Genomic DNA, 23,457 nt, shown 5'->3' with positions numbered 1-23,457 from the left:
GTGTGCAGGAGACTGAAGGGGATAAGGGCAGGTGTTTCCATTGTACAAGTGGAATTCTGTTGTAAAAGCAGAATGGCAGCAATTGATTCAATCCTGTTAACTTTTGGGATGCCCCAAGCTGCAGAATTTTTATACTTGTTTCACAGATGCTGATATTCAGTTTATCTTTTTAAACTGATTTATTCTCTCAAACTAATATTGAGAGGCCTATGGAAAGAATAAGGAAGGTCAAACTTCATTCTGAAAATGCAAAGATGGTTGTGGAGAAGTAATAGTTTACTTTCATCTCAGTATTGTGAGAAGGAGAGTCTTTGGTCTCAAAAGTGTAAGAGAGCCAGACAACATCTGAGGAAGAGTTTCACAAATTTAGGAATATTTCCTTAAGGCTCCAAAACATGTCAACTATACATCCAGAACTATAGTACCTGAAATTCTTAAAACAATAAGTGTTAATTTCAGGTAGTATGGAACAGCATGAAAAACTAAATAAATATTGGATTTCTTAACACCAAAAGAGAAATTCTTCTCCAGGGAATTTACAATATTTACTTAGGCTTGATGTAAGTGCCTTTTTCATGCACTGCTTGCTATGCCAGAGTGAACTATGAGATTGTCCCACTTGAATGAAGACAAATTCTCAGTCTCCAGAACAGCTAAGGTTTGCTCCATATTGGATGTATATAAATTTTGCATTAATTTTATGAAAAACATAAAGCTGATTTGAGGTATATATAGGTCTCTCTGGATCTGCCTTCAAAATTGATTTTTTTCCTCACTCAAATGAGGGCTTTGTAACTATATGAACATACCGGTAAATCTAGAAGTTGCCCTGTATGTGATACATTAGTTGATTTCCAATTACATAGAAAAACACATTTTATTTAGAAAACCAGTTTTATCCTTGCATTCATTTTATTTCCTCAGTACTCACACTGTATTAGATTGTACAAGAGGAGGACTTTCCAGGCATTACATGTAAATTAGCAAGATATTGCTTTCAAACAGTAACACATAACATTATACAATTATGAAATAAATACAACACAGTGACCTGGTTTGCATGACCTTATAAACCAAACTATGGCTTACCACGACTGTGTGGGAATTCAACCTCCTGAAGAGGAAATTGTAACTGCTTTGCTCCTTTATTCTTTTTCTGGCTAGGGCACACCATGTTGCCTAAATAAGGACTTGTGTTTAAGCTGCCTCCACACTAACCACAGGCTGTAGCCAATATTTGCAAAGCAGTTTTGTCTGATACTTGTAATGCAGTATTTAGCATCAGAACATTGAAATGTATCTGCATCATCCTAGAAAGGTGCATGTCAAGGATTCGTAAAGACGACAGTGGTACCTCAGGTTACATACGCTTCAGGTTACAGACTCCGCTAACCCAGAAATAATGCTTCAGGTTAATAACTTTTGCTTCTGGATGAGAACAGAAATCGTGCTCTGGCGGCGCAGCGGCAGCAGGCAGCAGGAGGTCCCGTTAGCTAAAGTGGTGCTTCAGGTTAATAACAGTTTCATGTTAAGAATGGACCTCTGGAACGAATTAAGTACTTAACCCGAGGTACCACTGTATTAGTAAGAACTCTGCCCTTCCCCCATAGTCAACACACTCTCTCTTTCTCTCTCTCTCATATATTACTTTTTTTAATCTGCCTTTTTGCAGCAACATGTTATTTTGCTTGTCTCCATTTACTTTTAATGAAACGTAAGCATTTGTTTAAACATCAATTTTTCAGAGGAGATTTTTCAGAGTTTATTCCCCCTCCCCATCTAAATCTTGTTTTTTTAAAAAAGTAAAAGAATATTTAGAGGTGTAGAAAGCACCGTATTTAATGGTATTTAAATACTGGTCTGTTCCACCCGATATATAGGGTAGGAAGATGTAAACGTCAAGCTTTCCATGAAATATTCTATGATAAAAGTCAATTTTCATTTTATTTTCTTGTGCTTCGTAGCACAATATTTGCAATTAGAGGAAACAAAAAACAAAAACCCCATGATATTCCCCCACTCCCTGACATGTCCCAACTGCTAGCTAAGTTGATATATAAATTACAAGTTTACTCCAGGCAAGCCTGCTTGTGACCTTCAGTAGCTGATTGAAATGCAGAATTCCTCTCCACAGGGTGTATTCCATGGCCATTTGGACTGCAGTTCTAGCCCACCACACAGCAGATCCTGATAGTCATGCCATATTTTAATATCCTATATGAGGCAGGTTTGATAGGTAAGTGTATATAGCTTTCTGTGAAGCAGATATTTGAACCACATTTAGGTCGTATGCAATAAAATTATTTTCACTCAGACTTACACTATTTCTCTTAGAAACAAGTAACAATTATTGCTAGCATTCGCAGATGCAGCTGTTAAAGGTATTCTATCATTGTATTATTATTTTTTACTATAAGAAACAAATGAAAATACTCATTTCTAATGCTTAGCTTTATTATTTTAATTTAGTATTAGTAGACGCAGTAGCATAGCAAATATTCAGAGTAGTCATTCTTAACTTATAACACTGAAACTGCTTTAAATGGCTTCAGCTAATTATAAATCACTGTGTGATGGATCTTATGTGGAATGCCCTTCAAATCCTATTACTCTTTTTGATAAAAGGAAGCCATTTCCAGTAAGAATGCTTGAAGAATTTGATCTCAGAGAATTACACTGTGAATTGATCTGATCTGTACCTCCAGAACTAATGTTCAGGCTGAAATTCACTTATCCCCCATATTTCACACATCGTATTTGCTTATCCACCATATTTCCAAAATATTCCAGTGTAATTATTGGTTTTAAAAATGTATCGAAAGTACAATAAGAAATGTGCAGTTTGAGGGGAAAACATTCTTTTGAATGAATATCTGAATGTGATCGTTTGTGTAGATTATTTATTTTTAACAGATTAATGTGGATGGGATGGGATAGACTTTTAAGTGAGAAAAGAGGTGAAAATAGCATGGACTTGAAATAGGCCCATCTACAGTGCCCAGTATGTGTACAAAAGAACCTTTATTTATTTATTAAATCTATATCCTGACTTTCCTTCCAAAGAAGCCCAGGGGGACAAGCAACAAGTGATAAAACAATGAAAACATCTTAAAAGCAATTCCAACACAGAGGCAGACTGGGAAAGATCTCAACATAAAAGGCTTGTTGAAAGAAGAATATCTCATGAAGGCACAAAAGAGGCAACTGAGATGGCTCCTGTCTGATATTTAAGGGGAAGGCGTTCCAAAGGGCTGGTGCCACAACACTAAAGGCCTGGTTCCTATAATGTGCAGAATCATAGAATTGCAGATCTGGAAGAATGAGGATCATCTAGTCCAGGACTATACAGCTGTCCCACATGGGGATTGAACCTGCAACCTTGGCGTTATCAGCACCACGCTCTAGCCAGCTGAGCTGGAGAATAGACCTCCTGATAAGATGGTATCTGTCAGAAGTTCTCACCTCAGAGCACTGTGATTGACTGGATAAAAATAAGGGGTGAAGTGATCTTTGAGATATCTTCATCCCAAGCTGTATATAGCTTTATACACCAGAACCAGAACCTTGCATTTACCCTGGTAGCTAACTGGCACCCAACGTAAGTGCTTTCATTGTATTACATTAAAAGCCCTTTATGAAATGCAATGAAATCACACTTTCACCAACAGAAGAGTGGGGACAAGATATTGTGTAACTCTGTTGCCATCAGTGAAACTAAAAGACAATGAAGAAACCAAACAACCTTCTATAAATATGGTATAGTGCTCACCACTACAGCTGCAATACTGCACTCAAGGAGATAATATAACAAGGTAGGTAGGCTATAGGGGCTCATTGTTGCTAAAAAATTACAGGAACCTTATTTGTCTTTTTATTCAATTTATGCAAGGCGTGTGAGTCTCTTGTTAACTTTGAAAGAGTCACTAACTTTAATAGACATCTAAACAATAAGTGACAATCCTTTTTTTTAAGCTCCCTGGGAAGCCCTTTCTGTTAATTGTTCATCCTTTCTATTCACCAGTGCATCTTTGTTAAGCCAACTGCACTGTATTCAGTTGCTAAAAGCAATTCTGAAAGCTGTATTATATTGAGAGGAAATGTGAAAATTGCATGGCACTTTGCCCAAATAACATACTCAATTGTAAAAAATTAAAACATTGGAGCAGGAAAATAACCATTGTGATCTTGTGCTGAATTAATTGACAATATTGCATTTGGGAGTGGGGGGATACATAGCCTTAACAGCTTAGATATTCAGTCAGATGTAGAAAAGCTACACATTTAAATTCAGTGTGTTATCATAACCCTCACTGCCATATAACACCACTTTGCAAGTATGAACACACTGTAGACCTACCACCAAACAATTAAAACCCTCCATTTGGCAGAGTGATGCAAAGTATTCAGATCTAAATGGAACGGCTGGGAGGGAACAGATTTCATCCAATTCTTTCTTGTGGCTTAATAACATATCAAATTTGAAAGAGGAGAGATAAATTGTATGGCACTGTTTCCAACAGAGGTGACTTGATTACTCAAATGTTCCTGCCTGACTGCTCATTTTCCTTATATTCTCTGCACACCTGTGTCTATAGAAACCGAGTGTGAAAATCTGGTTGCTTGCTATATAAGTATGTAAATACTGTGCACATATTTCATTTTTTTCTATCAAAAAAATGGCTAAATATGTGTCCTTGACATGCTTTTGCCAGCAATAATATCTTAGTGGACTTGTGCTGAAAGTGGATAGGTTGGTTAAATTATCCTTTCTGGTTTCTAACAGATAAGCAAAAGTACTATGGTGATATGTTTGCAGAACAATTCCCACAAGGTGCTCTTATAAAAATAGTGTATTAGCCTTCTATTTTTAAAGGAATGATAAAACCAGAGCAGACTTAAAACTAATTCAGCTATGAACTACTTGCAGTTGAACATGACGAAACAAAGTCTGTAGACTTACCTTAATGTGCAGTATTTTTCAACATTCACTTTTATAATACCCTAGAACATGTTTAGATGGCTAAATATAAGTAATGGCCACTTGCCTTGCACCACCTCCAGCCCTAGAGCCTTCATAAGAGAGTGGTTTCCAGAGGAAGAACTGTGAGAAGAGAGGCTCTGTTTGTCATTATGGGGTGATTGGTTTCACCTGTCCTGCTCCACCTCCAGCCTGAGGAATCTTCAGAAGCTCTATGTGTATGTGTATTTTAATGAGCTGAATAGAGAGAAATCGTGAGTTGTGGGAGTGTGGAGTGTGTGTGTGTGTGTGTGTGTTAGAAACTAACAGTGCTTTGTTTACTTTTTGTTTACTATTTTGTTAATGCTGTTAATATTGTTTTTTATGAATTGTTATAACTTTATATAAATTATAAATGCTGTATTGATTTGTTAATCATATATGACTTTTGCTTTAACTGTGATGTTTAGCTTATTTTTTAGTTGCTTTGTTAAAAGTTTTATAGATTGTAATTGTTTTACTGATGATTTGTTAATTGTTCTATATGAGTTATGCCGTTTTTGTGACATTCTATTATGTTATTCTATCATATTATCTATTCTATCATATTATTGTTATTTACTGTTTGTAAGCCAGTTTGGGATTCATTTGAATGTTGGTATGCTCTTTTAAAAGCACATCCTAGTACAAAACACTTCCAGTTTATGAGGTTGTTTGTTTTTGGAGTCTCCTTGATTGAGCAGCAGAATGATGGATTATGTGAAATAGAATGTGCTGAGGTTGAGCCCTTGATCTTTAAAAGTGTGTGAGGACAAGCCAAACACCATGGCTGCAAACAAGAGCTTTATTTATGCTGCAAATAATGCAGTGTATTTCTAAATACCAGAGGCTATGGACAAACAGGCAATGCTATCACCATATTGCCCTTAAAAGAAAAAAAGACTTCCCTAGAACAGCAGACTGGCAACTAGATGGAACTTTGATCTCACCTCCAAGCATAGCTAGGGCAGTCTGTATAATTGGCATAGGGAAAGGATTGGATTCAAAGGTATCTTTTCCTAATGGAAGAATCTTGGGGCACAATACAAAATCTTCCTCCTATATGCACTGGTTTGTCTGGACTGCAGCAAAATTGTTTCCCCAATTGTAGAATTACTTGATTTCTACATTTTGTTCTAATAACAATCCTCCTAAGCAGAACACCAAATACTGGAATGTGAATTTCTTTTCCGTTTTTCTGCACATTCCTTTCTGTACATGGTTGACTACATTATACATACATCTCTAAACAGTAAGAAACTACTTCACTGAAGATTTGTTGGCTTCTTAGTCAGGTTGATGAATGAAAGTTTCACCAAGAAATGGAAAACCTGAGGAATATACTCCACAAACTTAAGGGCAGAAAATTGAGGGTGTAGTCTCTTTCCAAAATCCTGTATAGCAAACATTGAACTGATGTAAATGGGATAACCAAGCAGATTAACAGCAACTGTGTTTTTTGATTTTTTAAAGCCCCCCCCCCAATTTTACTGCAGCTGTATTTATATTACTGTGCACTAAATACACTGTAAAAAAGCACCCTCTGCTAAGCAAGTGGGGGCAATTTCCATGATAATGAAAGGCATCTATATTCAATATATGATTGTATTTATGAGATCACTTATGTAAACTTTATGAAATATTTTCTGTAACCAAAGTTAGCTTCTGATTTCACAAAAGCATGAGAAATTTCCATAGTGCCATATATACATTAATACGTCCTCACAACATCCCTGTGAGGTAGGAAATGTCTATTCACTAGTTTTACAAATGAAACATTGGTCCACAGATTAAGTGAAATGGTGCATGTAATACAATTCTCATGCACTGAACATAACATGTTGCTCTCATCAGGGTTTTTTTTAAAATAGGAAATGCTATTCTTGTAATACATATATACAAACCAGAACTACAATTCTTTCAATACCTAAAAGCTTAACTCAGCAAACCTGATTACATCCTTTATTTGAAAGTACAATTTCAGATAAGACATATTTCCCAATGGCAGAGGTCTGCTGGATAGGTGAAAGAAGCATTCTCCCTCCTCCAGAAGTTATTAAAAAGAACATTTGAATTGTTTAGTGAAAAACTGAGAAAAATTATGTATTGTCCTATTAAGCTGAAAAAAGACTATGTTATGTATAAGAAGTAGAAATAAAAATTCTCCAATCTGTTCTTAGGTGTGTAGATTGTACATCATGAGGAAATAAAAGCTAATTAGTTTTTGCATGGGATGGTAGGTTGAAAATACATATTTCTGAGTCACGCATGTTTATTGAACAAAATAAATGTATGGCACGCTGACAGGTTTAAACCGGTAATGTTATGGAAAATATGAGGCAACAAAAATTAAGATGTACTTTTGTTGAATACTAAGGAATCTCTGCTGTTTATACTTGCTTTCTTGTGTTTTTAAAATTTTTTAGGGCATTATCCAGGCAAATCGTGTACCATGAGGTTTATATTGTATGGTAAAATAAGTTGGCCCACATTTGCTGACCAGAGACTTTGTTTTAGGCAAGTTGGCATAGCAGTGGGGACTCTCATTGTTAGTAGGGTTCTGTTAGTAGCAGTATTTGCAAACATACATGTTTGCCAGGAACAACTCACAATTTGTGCATAGTTGAGTCTTCGAAACTGAGCAAATTTGCTCTCAATATCTCGCCAGCGCTTGCTGAGCTGTATCAGGGTTGGTTCCACTGCTTTTGCAGCCCCATCCTTAGACAAGCGATCAGCTTGTCTCTGTACCGCATTCAGCTCTTCCTTCTTCTTCTCCAATTCTCGATCAATTTCCTATTGAGCAAAATCAATACAGGGCCCAGGACAATTAGCTAACTAGATAATAAACTCCTAAGAATTAGCAAAATACTTCGGTAGAATCTTTCCCAACTTTATTGTTACAAACAAAAAAGTACACTTATTTTTATTTATTTTTGTTTACAGTTAGACAGAAAAAAACAAAGGTGAGTATTGGGTCATTGATTTTAAATATTTAAGTGACATGTGTATTCTGTATAGTAATGTGGGCCCATATATTAACTGTCTAATTCTCCCTAGCACAGTCTGACAGGTAATTGGAAAGATAGCTGTAATGTACAGAAACCACATATTAAATACCCATAGTGATTGTCAGTTGAATGGTTAGAGTTTTTAATTGTTTTTCTCAACGGAGAAGAAGCAAAGAACTCAACGGAGAATGAAGCAAAAGAAGACGATGCAAAATAAACGAGGCAATTCTTTGACAACAAATAAGTAAATCTTTAGAATTTTGACAATGAAATATGTTTATGTTCTGATGAAAATGAATGTGCTAACATGAAAAAAGAGTTCATCCATATACCGATAAGTCATTTGCTCATCTGGAATAAAGATACAGAATCAATTATTTTTTTTTCTATAAAGCAATGGAAGTTTCTAAACAGAGTACACTTGATATACACAAGTAAAGTATTATTTCCTATAATTTTCTAAAATCTATTTAATGTAACATTTGCAAGGATACAAGGATAGGAATATGCAATTCAACAAGCATTACTTAAATCATTTAAATAATAATATTAAGTATTGAACTACTATATCTCTACATCTTATTACATTTACATACAGTGACACATATATGAACATATATTAATAATAATAATAATAATATGTAACACTGCTTCTAAAATGGCATTACCTTTAGCTTCTGTTCATCTTGGGGGTCTGGTAAACTTGCTATTTTTTTCTCAATGTCATCCAGCCAGCTCATTAGATCATCAGCCTGCCTCTTATACTGATACCATTGAGGAGAAATCTCCAAAGCCTTTTTCCTTCTTTGAGACCTCAGATCCTGTTCACAATGCAGACATTATTAGAACTGCAAACACAAGCTCATACTATGGCCTAGTTTGCATGTTGAAATAAGCCACAGTTTGTCTTAAACTATGGCTTAATTGTGATTCTACCTTCGGCAGCCACGCAGGTTCCGTCAGCTTCTCCCCCTGCCCAAGCTATTCAAGCAAGCCATAATATTATTTCATGTTTTATCAAAGAGACAGTTTGGGATGAAAACCTCTGCAGCACAGAAAGAGCAGTCTGCCGTCAGCCTGCTCCATCCATACGTCAGTGCTACCTGACTGGCCATCTCATTAGACAAAGAAACTACCTTTGCTAACTATAACTCTGCAGAGCATGTATGAATGGGTTGTGTGACTGAGAGCTCTTGAATCAATGAAACTGATAAATTAGGTTGGAAAACTGGTGTCACTGTCTTGGTCCTTATGCTTTGATCCTGGCTTGCGTTTGTGATCAGTAGCAGATGATGGAGTACGGTGACAGCCCTTACATGACCTCCCAACAGTGGAGTTGCATCTGCTAATCAGGAGGGAGAGTGGGGGGAGCAAGACAGGAGTGCACGCAGGCCCATCCAGAGCTTGTATGCAGACCTCCCAGGGCGGGAGTCTTCTTAGAATAAAGAGCCAGGCAGAGGGCCTTCTTGGTGGTGGTGCCCACCCTGTGGAACACCCTCCCATCAGATGTCAAGGAAATAAACAACTATCTAGCTTTTAGAAGACACCTGAAGACAGCCCTGTTTAGGGACGTTTTTAATGTTTGATGTTTTATTCTGTTTTTAATCTGTTGGGAGCTGCCCAGCCAGATGGGTGGGGTATAAACACTAAATTTATTGTTATTGTTATTCAAAGTTATAGACGCAAACAAAAGAGCAGCTGGTCCCTTGCAGGGCCCCCCCAGCTGGCTTAGCCCTCCAAGGCCTAGGAACACGCCAGGGCGGACACCAACACAGGAAGAGTACCATATTGGCTCTGTGCTTGGATGTAAGCACTGCCACCACACCTTTCCGTCTGCTACTGTTCATGAGATCTAGACTATAATTAGTTTGTTTCAAACCATGAGTGCTAAAATGGAAATAAACTGCCACTGTGGGTGGAAGGGGAAGAAGCTATGTGGGGGGGGGGGAATCCGGAGAGGAAGCACATTCACAATTAAACCATGGTTTAAGACAAACAGTGATTTATTGCAACTTGTGAACAAGGCATATAAATGGTGGCCAATATGTAGATGGGGGTGGGGGTGGTATATAAATAGTTATGCAAATATATGAACGATGTTTGTACTCTAAGTAAAGGCTAAATATTTTCTTCTTTACTTGTTTCTCTAAGTAGGCTATGTTAATTTCTATACAATATATATACATCTTTCAATAAGTTTTGTAAATTATTGTAATTGATTGTGTTTTATAAATATTATAGTTAAATTAAATTATGCATTATTGGGGATCCGCCCTTCCCTCTTAATCTTTCCCTATAATTCAAATTTCAGTCTACAAGGTACAAATTTGCTTAACTACTCAATAGTCTTAATGTTATACGTCAAGGCTGAATGTGTTCAGTGAGTCACAAAAATGAAAAATAAAATAAATAACCATGCCCCTTGTAAAGATTGTCAGTAAGAATCTGATCAATCTAAATACAATTTTACTATCATTAAAGGCTTTGCATAAAACAGCTTTGCATAACACCACAGCACAAAATCTGAATTACATATACAGAAAAAAAACACTGAAAAGTTGTAGAAATTTTAACAGTCCTGCGTGGGAACCTATCAAAAAGTATGTTTAAAATGAATTGAAAGTTTTTCTCTATTCCTAGGCATAAAATGAAAAATAGCTATCTGCAACCAGGAATGTCAAGTAGCAATGGCTGCCGACAAATCGTCTTTCATAATCATAGAGCAGACTGCATTGATTTATTAAACAACAACTAGAAAAGCATTGTGGAAGACCATATCTATGTGGAGGGGGCAAGATGCTATGGTAGATGCTAAAGAACACCAGCTGTTGAGAGACTGCTGAACTCTCCATCCCTGCCCAATACCAACATGTATAAAAAGATCAGAGAATTTGTGCATTTATTAGTTATGTTCTCTACCTTGAGAGCATTATGCTTAGTCTGCAACAGGTGTTGTTTACTTTTTATTTCCTCTCTTTTTCTTTCATCTGTGATTGTTTGGTGAAGCACATTTCCTCGTTGAAGCAGTTCTTTTACAGTACCCTCATTATCTTCACTCTGATTTTTTTTAATGAAAAGAAAACAAATTAATGTAATCAATATTCTCTCCAAATATATATATATATCTACACATAAAGCAAGACTGCTTAGCTTGTTGAATCTTGAAAATCTTGAGGGGGAAAATATTGTGCTATTACTAATCATTATTATTATCATCATCCTTTATACACCATGAATATACATGGTGTTTCGCATATTAACAAGAAAAAGCAACGGTCCTGCAAGCAGAAGACCTTAAACTCAAAAAAGTCAGCAGAGGGTAGATGTCAAAGAAGAGGGAAGAGTAAACAAAAGAGAAATATCCTTGGGCCTTTTCCATCAGGTCCCAAATGTGTTGTCCTTTGCTTTAAAGCTTAATTTAACTTTCCTTGCAGGGTAGCCTTGCTGCTAAAAGTCAGCCAAAATTTGCATCTATAGATATATGTTGTTTCATGCAAGTTTTATCCACGTTCATATCATGAGCCTCTGTCCCAAGTTTCTTAAGGATTTAGCAATGTCCCTGTGGTAAGGTAAAGGTAAAGGGACCCCTGACCATTAGGTCCAGTCCTGACCGACTCTGGGGTTGCAGCGCTCATCTCGCTTTATTGGCCGAGGGAGCCGGCGTACAGCTTCCGGGTCATGTGGCCAGCATGACTAAGCCGCTTCTGGCGAACCAGAGCAGTGCACAGAAACGCCGTTTACCTTCCCGCCGGAGCGGTACCTATTTATCTACTTGCACTTTGACGTGCTTTCAAACTGCTAGGTTGGCAGGAGCTGGGACTGAGCAATGGGAGCTCACCCCGTTGCCGGGATTCGAACCGCCGACCTTCTGATTGGCAAGTCCTAGGCTCTGTGGTTTAACCCACATCACCACCCGCGTCCCAGCGTGGTATGGCATGCTTAAGAACTAAGAATTGAAAGCTTGGATACCGATGTTCACCTTCAGAGCTACGGTAGAAGTATCAATGGGAAGCAACAGCAACATTAGCCACATATTTTATTTTGAAATTATTTATATTGCGGATTCACTAGTATCAGGTGAGAGACTGTGCAAGTCTTGAACCAATTCTTGGATGCAGTGTTGGGCCAAAAAAATCCATGAAGATAATTTGACATTGTGATTTTCAGAAAATTTCAACTTTACTAATAACTTTAGTAACAACTAACAATACTAACAAATCAATCAATAACAGACATAGAAAGAAAGCAAATGTAAGAGATTCAACAATACAGGCAAGAGTTCACCTCACGTTTGCAATAGACATTTCCAGTATTTTGGTGAATCCTAGAATTACAGGCTTCCTGGGGAAAATTTGGCAAACTGCATTATCTAGGCACATACAATTTTGTTTCTTTGTTTTTACTAAGATTAAAAAAGATGAAGCTGCAGAGCTTTCACTAAATTTGATGTTGAAGACTGAATGAGTATCAAAGTTGTGATGATTTGAAGGTACCAAAGATTTGTGCAGTTATAAAATTATGCTATCTAAAGTCATACCAATTTCACTCCCCTTTCTTCAGCTACACAAATTAACAACAGGTGCCTAATTATTTAAGAATTTGTCATGAGTACAAATAATGCACCCTTCCATCAACATTCAGCACCTTTATAGAAGGATTTCAAATGACTGAAATCAGAAAGGGATAGAAAAAGTATAAAATGAATAGTTGACAACATCCACAGCTGGACTTTTCCTACCTCTGCTTTAGTCAGCATCAGGTTAAATGAAAGATTTGTAGATTGACCCAGCATATCTATAACTTGGTGCTGGACATACACTTCTGTCCGTTTCAGAAAGTTATTCCGAAGGAATTAGCAAGGATTATTCTATGAAAGTTAACATTGTATATATTACTAGAACATTATGATGACAATGCTACAAACAGTAAATGCTGCAGTATAATTTTATAGCAGCTAAACAGAACGACAGTGTGTTTAACCTGTCTAAAGAGTCAAATGCAAACGTAGAGGTTTCTAATTTTTACTCCAGCACTTATTCCATTTCCATTTCCATTTTATTCATACTCCCATCACAACCAATTTACCATATCTTTATTGAAGTCTTCCTCTTTCAGATTCACCCCCTGCTGAATTTCAGCCTCCAGTGGTTCAAGCAATTTTTGTATATCATAGTTAAACTGTTCCAATTCCTTCAAAGGAATGAAGGGCTTTAAAGAACGGTTGGAAAGTTGGGAAGGGGGAGAGAGAAAGGAAGATTGTCAATTTTACATCACATACTGTTTTATTACAGACATAAACCAAAGCGACATATCTGTTTTGCCCCCAACTGTTAAATTAATTACATACACATTTTGGGTATTTTACAAAATAGCTTTTATGTAACAAAACTAGTGGTAGTACCTTGCTTGATCAATCTTTATTTATGGCTTTTACCTAGCAGTTTTGTTTATGTTGCAAAAGGAACTTCATCAACCATATAAAAACATCATAAATCATCAAAATGAAAAGGCAATATTAAAACTATATAAAAGCCATAAAATGATAAAAGCCACAATCAATATAAAGGTATTTGCTGTTTTTTCAACTTCTTCACCAACAAAGCAAATATACTTAATGAATACACATTTGGCTTGGATAGGTAGATGCATGTAAATAAATATGTAGAATGTGCATTCAGTGAATTTTAAACTTTATGAGAACTGGGTAGGAAACACAATCCTGACATTTTGTTTAAACCTGGCCTATCAGAAATCCTTCACACATTCAGAAGCAATTTTTCCACAAATATGCATATATATCATATTCTATATTGTTTTAAACTTCAAAAGATATTTTTATTAAAGGCAGAAATATAACCATATTAATAAAACAGAAAAGTATTCCACAAATTCTGAATATTTCTAGCACAGTACATTAAAAATATACCACTTTAAAAAGTGGGAAATCACCTGTTTCCACCCCTCCCCGCCCCAAACAAAAGCAATGTTGGGATTTAGAAAGCTTTATGAGAAGGCTTAGTTACTGATTTATGTAAATTATAATACTGTCTTTAATTTAGAATCTTATCATAAGGACTACTTATGAACTTCAATAAGCTAGATTTCACTTGTTTTCATTAATGCATCACATGGGGGAAATTAATGTGTGTACTTACAATTTAATATAAAGTCTTATGTGCATTCTAATACTAAGATGTAAAATTGTTACATAGTGAGCTTCCATTTTTGTAAACTTTGAACATCGTCATTGATGTGGTGCATTTTTAATCATTCATAAACAACGAAACGAAATAAAAGATCCCTTTCAGATTCCTGGCATTAGATATACTTTTAAGACTTTCAGGTGTTAGACACAAAACTACTCAGGTAACACAGTACCATAAACTAATTATTCCAGCAACTTTAATCAAAATGAGCTGTTAAAACATGTGACAAATGACACAGGTTTACAGACACGTAAGTAAAAGAGTCATTGTTTGGGAACATACAGTTCTGTGTTCCAAACTAAAATGGATCAAAAGATAATTTAGCCCATGGCATTGCCCTAAGCACACATAATTCAGTTCTTCAAATATCAGTCTGAGCAATTCTGAATGTCAGCGATCCCAACTTCATTTCATAGAATGGGACCATTTATTTCCATTTCTCCTGCAGCTTCTTTATTCCTAAAAAAATCTGCTTTTTTCACACTGGGGGTCACTCTGGAATAGAGTGACATGGGGTTCAGGGCTGCAATAGTAAGGGGAAATGGGCAAAAGCGCCTTCTGTTTATGAACCTCATTCATAGTTGGTCAAGGACTTTTTATCGCAACCATGTGAAATGTCGGCTAAAGGATATACACTGGATGACAATTTGCTGCTGGGCCAAGTTACTACTACTACTACTGTATAAAGCAACTTATATTTAAATAATCACCTCACCTTTTATACCCTTGCCTGACCTTTATGACCTGCAACTGACTCACAGTTTGCCATTCCTTGTTAATATCAACTAGAAATAGTGCATTCCGTGTTGTGGCACTGAGCTCATGGAACTCTTTGCCCACTGAGATTAGACTGACACATTCTGTAATGTGTTTTAGGCATCACCTTAAAAATATGTTATAGCAAGCCTCCTCTTGAAGGTGGCCTATATTGTATTTCTGTGACCATGCTGCATTTTATTATGTCTTCTGTATGGATTTGTTCATTTTATTCTGTATTGGTTTTAAATTTTATAGACTGCATAGGTATATTGATTTGATTATGGGGTATAAAAATTGACACGATAAATATATATAAGCCCTTGAGCAAATGCTATTGAGTATAAAACAGTAGATAAGAGCAGTATTGCATTCTGTGTGAATTAAGACGGGTTTTCAGATGTTCCCATTTTTGTAAATTTCTGGTTATTCATATAAAAAATAATGCATATTATTCATATTTTGGCATGAAGGATGGTAGAACATAAATTTACAAAATTGTATTTTGAAAATCTTAGCCACAAAAAGCAGAGCTGGCACAGAAGTTTGTCAGGAAGAGAACTTTGTTCAGCTGAAATAAACGGAGGGAGATTTTTATGACTATTTTGGACAAAAAACATTAGCCTACCTTGGACTTAACTGTGCTTCCACTAGAACATATTTCCCGCTATGGAGTAAGAAAGAATACCAAGACTTCGCATAACCAGGTCCACTGAGAAGCAAGTCCCATTGAATTCAATGGCATTTGCTCCCAGGTAAGTGGGGTTAGGATTGCTGCTTAATACCACAGCTTTATTAAAGGATCTTCTTGCCACACAAAAAAAATCCCTCACAGAACCCACCTACCAAATCCTCAGGGAGCTAGGAAGTTCCAATAGACACAAATCAGATTCTACTTTCTTTATGTGAGAGCAGGCCCAAACGGGGGGGGGGGGGCATATGAGCCACTTGGCCTGGGCCTCTGATTCCAAAGGGGGCTTCGGTCAGCATATTCATAATACTTACTTATTTATAAGACTTCAGTTATCCCCAGGGTTTAATAAATGGGGGGGGCACATTATCTACCTGGCCTGGGCCTCTCCCTGTCTCTGCAAGGCCCTGTGTGAGAGGGATGAGAGGGAGGCAAGTAGAGACCCCACCTGTGTCAGTCAGACTGGTCCCTCTCCCAGCATTCCTGTACAGTGGAAGAAAAAGGGCTGAGGGAGAGGTCAGCTGATCTCTCCCTCACTGCTCACAGCCTCCACACTTTGATGGAGACTCTGCCAGCCTTTGTCTTAAACCAGTGATTTGGCCTTTTTTTGAGGCAGATTATACTTCCTGATTTTCCTTAGCCTCAACCTGCCTCACCACCAGCCTTCACACTTCAGCTTTCTCCTCCAGCTTCTTCCTCTTCTGGCCCATTCTCGGACAGTAGTAGAACTGGCATTTTTATGTTCCAGCCAGCCTACCATTCATTCAACCAATCAGATTTTAAGTGGCACAGAATTCATTATCAGCCCACTTTTCCCATTCAAGGAGTGACCAATGATTTCTATCCAAGAAGCCAGTGAGAAGCGAAATATTACAATTTTCTAACACAAAAATAAAAAGAACCCAGATTTTCTCAGCTAACTGCCATCTGCCAGTCACAGAGGATACTTAGTATTCTAAACTTAACCTTTCACATATCACCACATACACAGTTAACTCTTATATCCTGTCTTGGTAAGCACATTGGTGATTTCTTCATGGGCCCACAGAGTTTTTAACAGAAACAGAAAACCACCAGCCATGCATTTCCATTTTCCTGTTCCCTGGTGTTTCTTAAAAAAAAATATTCCTACTTTCCTTTCCACGACAATTTTTACCTGATTTTTTAAAAATATACAAATATTTTAGCCAAGCCTGTTGCTTTCTAAAAATGCTATCAATTCCTCAACCTTTGGCTTCTATAATCTTAAAGATCCCTAAATAAGTGTGATTAAAAGAAAATGGTCTAAATTACAATAAGGTTAAAATCTTGGTCATATTTAAAAGACTAATGTATCACAAATAAAAATCCTCTCAGCAGTAACCCACTTCTTGATAAATACATTCTACCCAGTGTTTTGATCCAATTTCCATAAGAAAATGTGTCTGAGGGCAAACTAGTCAACATTAAATCAAGGCATGGCTAAGATTAACTGAAAGAAACAAATAGGAGTGTTGGATCTTCAAGACTGAACACAGACAATTGGTACCTGAGGCAGAAAGTTCAAGTAGTAACATTATACAAATAAACCACTCTTTAATAGCACCCATAATTTGCTACCTAAGGCAGCCACTTCATCTTGCCTAATGGTAAGGTCATTTTTGATGATGTCATTACAGCTTTAGTACTTTATTTAAACCCAGAGAACAATAACATTGTTACATGCCTCCCCAATCTCTGAGTGGTACAATATTTCATGGGTCTCAAGCACTTACCCAGGGTTCCTGTTTCGTTCGGAAAGAGGCAAAGCAGAGACACTGCTGTCTTTTTGATATATGATTTATTTACACACACACACAAACACACATCCTTAGCCTACAGTGGAGGGATTCACAAAATTAACACCTCAAGAGGGCTTTGCTTCTTCCCTGACTGCAGCTTAGAATTCAAAGAGAAATCAAACATCATTCTGACTCTCTCTCCATCTTATTCCATTCTAGCTCACATCACTGCAAACTCTCTGCCCTCAACTCTGGCACTGTCCTTCTAAATAACTGTGGGCACCTCATCAGGAAGCTAGCCTTGCCTATATTTTAATACTTGCTGGATCCAGGGGTTGGAAGGGTCTCAGAATACCGAGCAGGTTGTTCATTAACAAAACAAATATTTTCAGCAAACTACAAATGGAGGGCTTCTTTATACATTTTCAGGGCATACATATTGAAATGTGAATGTAATGTTCTGTGTGAAATGTAACATTTGAATGCAACAAAGTTGTGTATTACATGGGTACAACTGATCAGGAAGAGACAATATATTGTTTCTGTGCCTGGTGTGTTTGTGCTGCAAAATAGGCTTGTTTGCACATAAGTCAAACTGTGGCTTACTGCAGGACCCTCTAGCACTTTCTCTGGAGGGGGGGAATGCTCTGCTTAAAAATAGAGCATGTTTATTTTTTCTGGAGTAAGCAGTTTGTATTCAAAGCACCAGACTAAGTGCTATCTGCTGATCAGTGGTTACAAGGAGCCTCTCTGAAGGCACGTACCCAGTGCCAATCAGCTAATTGGTGCTGAAACCACACATTCAAAACAAGTTGCTGTAACTGTAATGATTGTGATGTCAGATGATTTACAGGTGGTTGAGCCAGACCAACTATCAAAGTTGGTCCACGGTGGATGTGTGGAATAAGGATCTGGCCCACTAGCCAGATCAAGCTGCCTATCCCTGACTTACCTGGGCCATGCAGACATCACCTTCCCAGTCACTTTTACTTCTGTGCTAAGCTAAGCTAAGCCACAACTAAACCTTGGCTATAGTTTGTGGTTAGTGAGGAGAGAGCATAGTTATGACAGCTTAATATACTAGGCAAAACTTTAGCTTTTGCCGAAATATATGAATTGTGTTCTGTGTTAATACTGAAACTTCCAATTTTCAGTGCTAAGCACTCATGCATGAAAAGCATAAAAACTGCCGGTTGCTGACTGAGTAGATTGAAACCAGCTCCAGATTCTCAGTGCTTGTCTGTGATTACATGGAACTTATAATCAATAGGATAGTGTACTATTCGGGGCTATTCCCATAATTATGTGTTTCTTTAGAACAGGGATGGGGAAACTGTCACCCTCCAGATTTCATTGCGCTTCAAGTCCTAGCCAACATTACCAATGATTAGGAATAACAGAAATCGTATTCTAATAATATCTGGAGCATCACTACTTCTCAATCCCTGCTTTACAATATGCTTGTATGCAATACGAACCTTCATTTCTTTCCCTATTTTTTTAAAAACAAAAATTTATATAAATGCCTTCTAATTTTATTAATGAACCCTGAACCATTTTTACCTCAACAGAATCTTGCATAAATTTGTGTATAGTACATTTTGCACAATGGCTTTTAGATTCTATACAAGTTTCACAACTTCAAGTACCTTATCTCACCTTAGTGTACTTTTCACATTTATTAGGTGGGCACTGGGATTGGAAGTTTCAAGAAACAGTTCACTGGTGCTGAGCTAGGCACAATTCATGTTGGGGAAAGTGTATATGTGGACAACTTTGATAAGGTAAAATTTCCCAACTTCTGCTGTAGCTGTATTACCAGCTTTTGGAACTGTAGATGCTGTGGTTGCATGCAAGTGGCCCTTGACCTCCTGTTAAAAGCCTAGTTGGGTGGAAAAGGCTCTGAAAGAGAGCCACTACATGCCAGAATATATAATACTATACTAGACAAAACAATAGTCTGACTCAGTATGCAACAGTTTCATAATTCCATATGTCAACTTTTGTTTTTGTGTTGGGGTATGGCTCAAAAGGCAGACTTACTTCAGCTCTCAGGCTTCCTGAAGTTGACACTTCTTTTCTAAATGTCAGTGGTTTAGCCCCTTCCTCTCACCCTTTTTCAAGTACAAATATTGGTAGGTTCAGGTCTAAGCAGCTTTGCCCATTTTCAACTTGCTCTCCTGGCTGCCTCCAAGCAAACTAGATCTTAAGGCTGCATTCCTATGCATATTTACATGGGAGTAAATCTGACTGACCACAATGGGAGTTACTTAAGGATAAGCATGCATAGGATTGTGCTATAAGTTGCCCAGTTGGGCTAAAAAAACCCTTGTTATCCAGAACTGCCTAATGATTTAGCAAACTGGTCTTAGAAAAGCTGGCTTTAGGAAAGTTAAAAGAAAAAGTACCAAATATTTACCACACTTATTTTAAGCTCTCTCCAACTCTTCCAGTGATACAGCTTATTTGCTTTTTACTCATTCTCACCGTGTTGATCTTATTGAGTTGCAAACATATCAGCATGAAACTTGTGAACAGATTCTTGCACCAGAAGCACCAATGTGAATTTGCTTTAAGACAACATGCTAGATAGAAAAGCCGCATGCTAGTTTTACATGTCCTCCATTTTGGTATGACAGCATGCTTTTTAGTGATACAACAACAAGCATCATTTTTTTTTTTTCCTCGGCAGGAAATTTTTGTGGCTAGTGAAAGCAATAATAATAATAATAATAATAATAATAATAATAATAATAATAGGAACTTTGCTTCTGGAAGGGACAGTTTATTTTACGTACACACTCACACAAAGGCTCTTCCAATGTTTCAGTTTTTAAATTCCAGATTTCACTCCTTTGTCCTTGCTAGCTTCTGCTTTGTAAAACGTGCCCTCAAAAAAACCCAACCATACCCATTTTGCGAAGCTTCTTTAGCATATACAAGTAGCTCAGCAAGGAGCATGTCCTCCTACCTTTTCACTTTTAATTCTTTCTGATAGGGCTGCAAATCGCTGGTTGAGCTCTGCCAGTTTAGGCTCTATTACTTTCCTGCAGTGATCTCCACGGTTTGTCATCAAGTCTACTGCCTGGTCACGCACAGAGTCCACCTTTGGACGCATATCATTCAGCTCAGTCTTTAAGCGCTACAGTCCATGAGTAAGAGACAGGGCTTGAAGTTAGTAATAAATGCAGGAAGGAAGGGAGGGAAAAGAGAAAGAGAGAGTGTGCAAAGGAATATGGAGCAAAACCATAAAGCAAACGTTAGATAAATGCTTGTGACTAAGCAGTTGTGTAGCTCTGAACAGTCCATGCCTAGCTTTTCATATATATTTTCAGGCTGACAGAAACAGTGAAACAGAAGATAAATATGCATTTAATCAAAGACATAGAAAAACATCCTTAATAACTTATTTTTTCCTCAGCTGATTCCCTGAACAACACAAATATGTTTATGTTCAGAATAGCAAGAGCATTTAATAGCAGATACTCACACTGTAGTGCTCCTGTTCAGGGTGCTCCAATTTCATTCCCCCTCCCACAAAGCTTTCTATGCCCCCACCAACAGTCAAGTCGGCAGTGTTCACTGGACTGTTTCTTGCCTCATCCAAAATGTTTAACACCTCCAGGTTTTTTGTACTTGTGCAAACTTTGAGGTTCCTCTAAGACTGATGATACCTTCTTCTTGAATTGTGATAACTACAGTAATATAGCCATTTGGATCATTACGAACCAGCACTCAGATAACCAAGATCACCATTCGAATACATATGCAGAAAGATTTCATGCTTTCTTCTTGCAAATTTCAGCTCGGTGACAGGCCCTCTGACCCTCAGCCCACCAATATAATATGGTCTGTTATAGGATTACTGAGATGTTACGTGTTTTGTACATTAAGAAACAAAGCTATAGAAAGCTTAAGTGTTAATGGTATGCATAGGAACCAGAAGATATTCTACAGAAGAGATCTCTCTCAGTTTCCTTAAGGTATTTAAAAAATATGTTAGGACATCCCTGTACTCCACTTCCAGTGCTCTTAAAACAGTTTTCCCTCACATCATATTCCATGCTATCATGATCTTACAGAAAAAAATATTTCAGTGTTGTCCTGGTATATATATATGCATCTATCTATCTATCTATCTATCTATCTATCTATCTATTGGACACGACTAAATGACTAAACAATCTATCTATCATCTATCTATCTATCTATCTATCTATCTATCTATCTATCTATCATATGCACACACACATTTAATTATTTAAAACCAATGTAGGTTCAATGCAAAATATATCTACATATGTTCAAGAGAAAATGACCATACATTTGTATCAGAGTCTCAAATGGGGGACTCTTGAGAAAGTCCTGTAACACTCTGGTTACTGCAAGTAACAAGAACTGGTGGCTTCAGTTAAATCTATGCTACAAGCCTAGCACTGCAGATGGCTGGAGTGATACTATATTTTCAGCCCAATAATGATCACAATAAGCCAAGAGAGCCTCATCTGGCTCTATAAAACTGATGAATCTGGCTTGGTTCCTTAGTTTCAGCAAACTGAGCTGTTTTACTTGCTTGGCCAATTGCTTGGCCTACAAGCCATCAGCCCTAACAAATTCTCAATTCAAACTTTTTTGAAATCGAACTTTTTTGTGAAAATGTGATTATACTTTGAACTGCTTAGGCTATTCCAACTGAGTTCATCCTGCTAAAAAAGGAGTGTATTTAATCCCTCTGAGATCCAATTAGAAAGGGACATAGAAACTTTCTGGTTCTGATAATGATATATATGTCTGAAATTGTAGTTTTACCACAATAAATGAGATCTTTGTTTATTATGAACATCTACCTCTATATTATATGTCTACAGCTTTAGCTAGCCCAATAGTTGTTGGTGGACTATGCACAAGCTTACAATGATGATGGAATGATACAGAATTTCATGCTGACAGTTACACACAGTATAAGTTTTGAATCATTTAATTTCACCAGCTGGAAACATGCATTTTGTTTAACAGGTACTGTTTTGAGACAATTAACCTAATTGTTCATAACCTAATTGTTAGGGACATTTATTCAGGAAATGGAACTACTTCCAACCTAAAAGTAAGCTTTTTGTATTACAAAAATTTACATATTGAAAGCTTTACCTCTGTAAGACAAACCGGATAGAAACAAAATGATTGTTATTGCTCAGAAACTTTTAGAGACCTGATTCCGTGTTTGCACCTTAATTTTTCATCATTATACTTACTGACAGATACCCAGATATCCTTCAGAGGATCTGCCACTGGAATTTTAGGAAGCATTTTTTTAAAAAAAGAAAGACTAACCTGGGCCCTTAGTCCATACAAGCATATGTATAATTTAAACAATGTTAGGTCTAATTATTACTTACTTTCTAAAATGCTTCTAATTTTATGTCTTTCCCATACTAAATATCCTCTTTACAACACAAAACTGCTTGGAGAAATAAATGCATCCATAATTTCCTGTTTAGAGAGAATAACTGAATTTCTATTCTATTAATACTTGGTGCTGTTTGGTGCAACAGAAGATAGGAAAACATCTTGTGTTTACAAGGGAGTGAATGAAATCCCAGTTTCCAGAACACTTTACCAAGAGCAGTGGTTATCATGATGGTAGTGTTAACATATTAGGAGTCTCTAGGCTGAGAATCAAGTCCAATTCTGACATTACAGGAATGCAGGTTGCCATTTCCCCTGCTCCTCTTGTCCATTATTGGATCAGTATGGAAGCAGAAAGCATGAAACCATAATCAGTAAGATCTAATCCATTTATTATAGCCAGCACTAGATATTGAAGACCAGGATGCTCCCACTTCATAAAGGCAGCGGAGCATGAGACACTGAGATTTCTCTCTTACGATCTTTTCTTATTTCAGAATTCTGAAGGAGGCAGCAAATCCCTCTGAAGGAGCTACACCAATCGGGATAAAGCAAGCTGGAGGGGAAGGGGGTTAGGAATAATATTTATCATACAAATAGTGGAGCACAATTCTTGATGAGCTATGAAGACTCA

General features: G+C 37.1%; 1 protein-coding gene across 12 annotated transcripts in view; it reads right to left on the bottom strand.

Annotated features, from left to right (window-relative positions):
- Positions 1 to 23,457, bottom strand: part of DMD (dystrophin) — a 995,174-nt gene that overhangs the window by 501,809 nt on the left and 469,908 nt on the right. For all 12 annotated transcript variants that reach the window (XR_008330242.1, XR_008330243.1, XR_008330241.1 and 9 more), the window contains 5 exons: positions 20,389 to 20,559; positions 13,090 to 13,212; positions 10,924 to 11,061; positions 8,673 to 8,825; positions 7,607 to 7,789 (listed from right to left, as the gene is read on the bottom strand). Coding sequence is in view for 9 of the 12 variants with exons in the window: in XM_053386964.1 (XP_053242939.1) it covers positions 7,607 to 7,789; positions 8,673 to 8,825; positions 10,924 to 11,061; positions 13,090 to 13,212; positions 20,389 to 20,559 (768 nt within the window). In the remaining 3 variants the exon portion in view is untranslated. The remainder of the gene's footprint in view (positions 1 to 7,606; positions 7,790 to 8,672; positions 8,826 to 10,923; positions 11,062 to 13,089; positions 13,213 to 20,388; positions 20,560 to 23,457) is intronic.

The sequence above is a fragment of the Podarcis raffonei genome, chromosome 4, assembly GCF_027172205.1.
Source record: "Podarcis raffonei isolate rPodRaf1 chromosome 4, rPodRaf1.pri, whole genome shotgun sequence".
Taxonomy (NCBI): Eukaryota; Metazoa; Chordata; class Lepidosauria; order Squamata; family Lacertidae; genus Podarcis; species Podarcis raffonei.
Note: the sequence above shows the minus strand (reverse complement) of the source record. Positions and strands in the feature narration are given on the sequence as shown.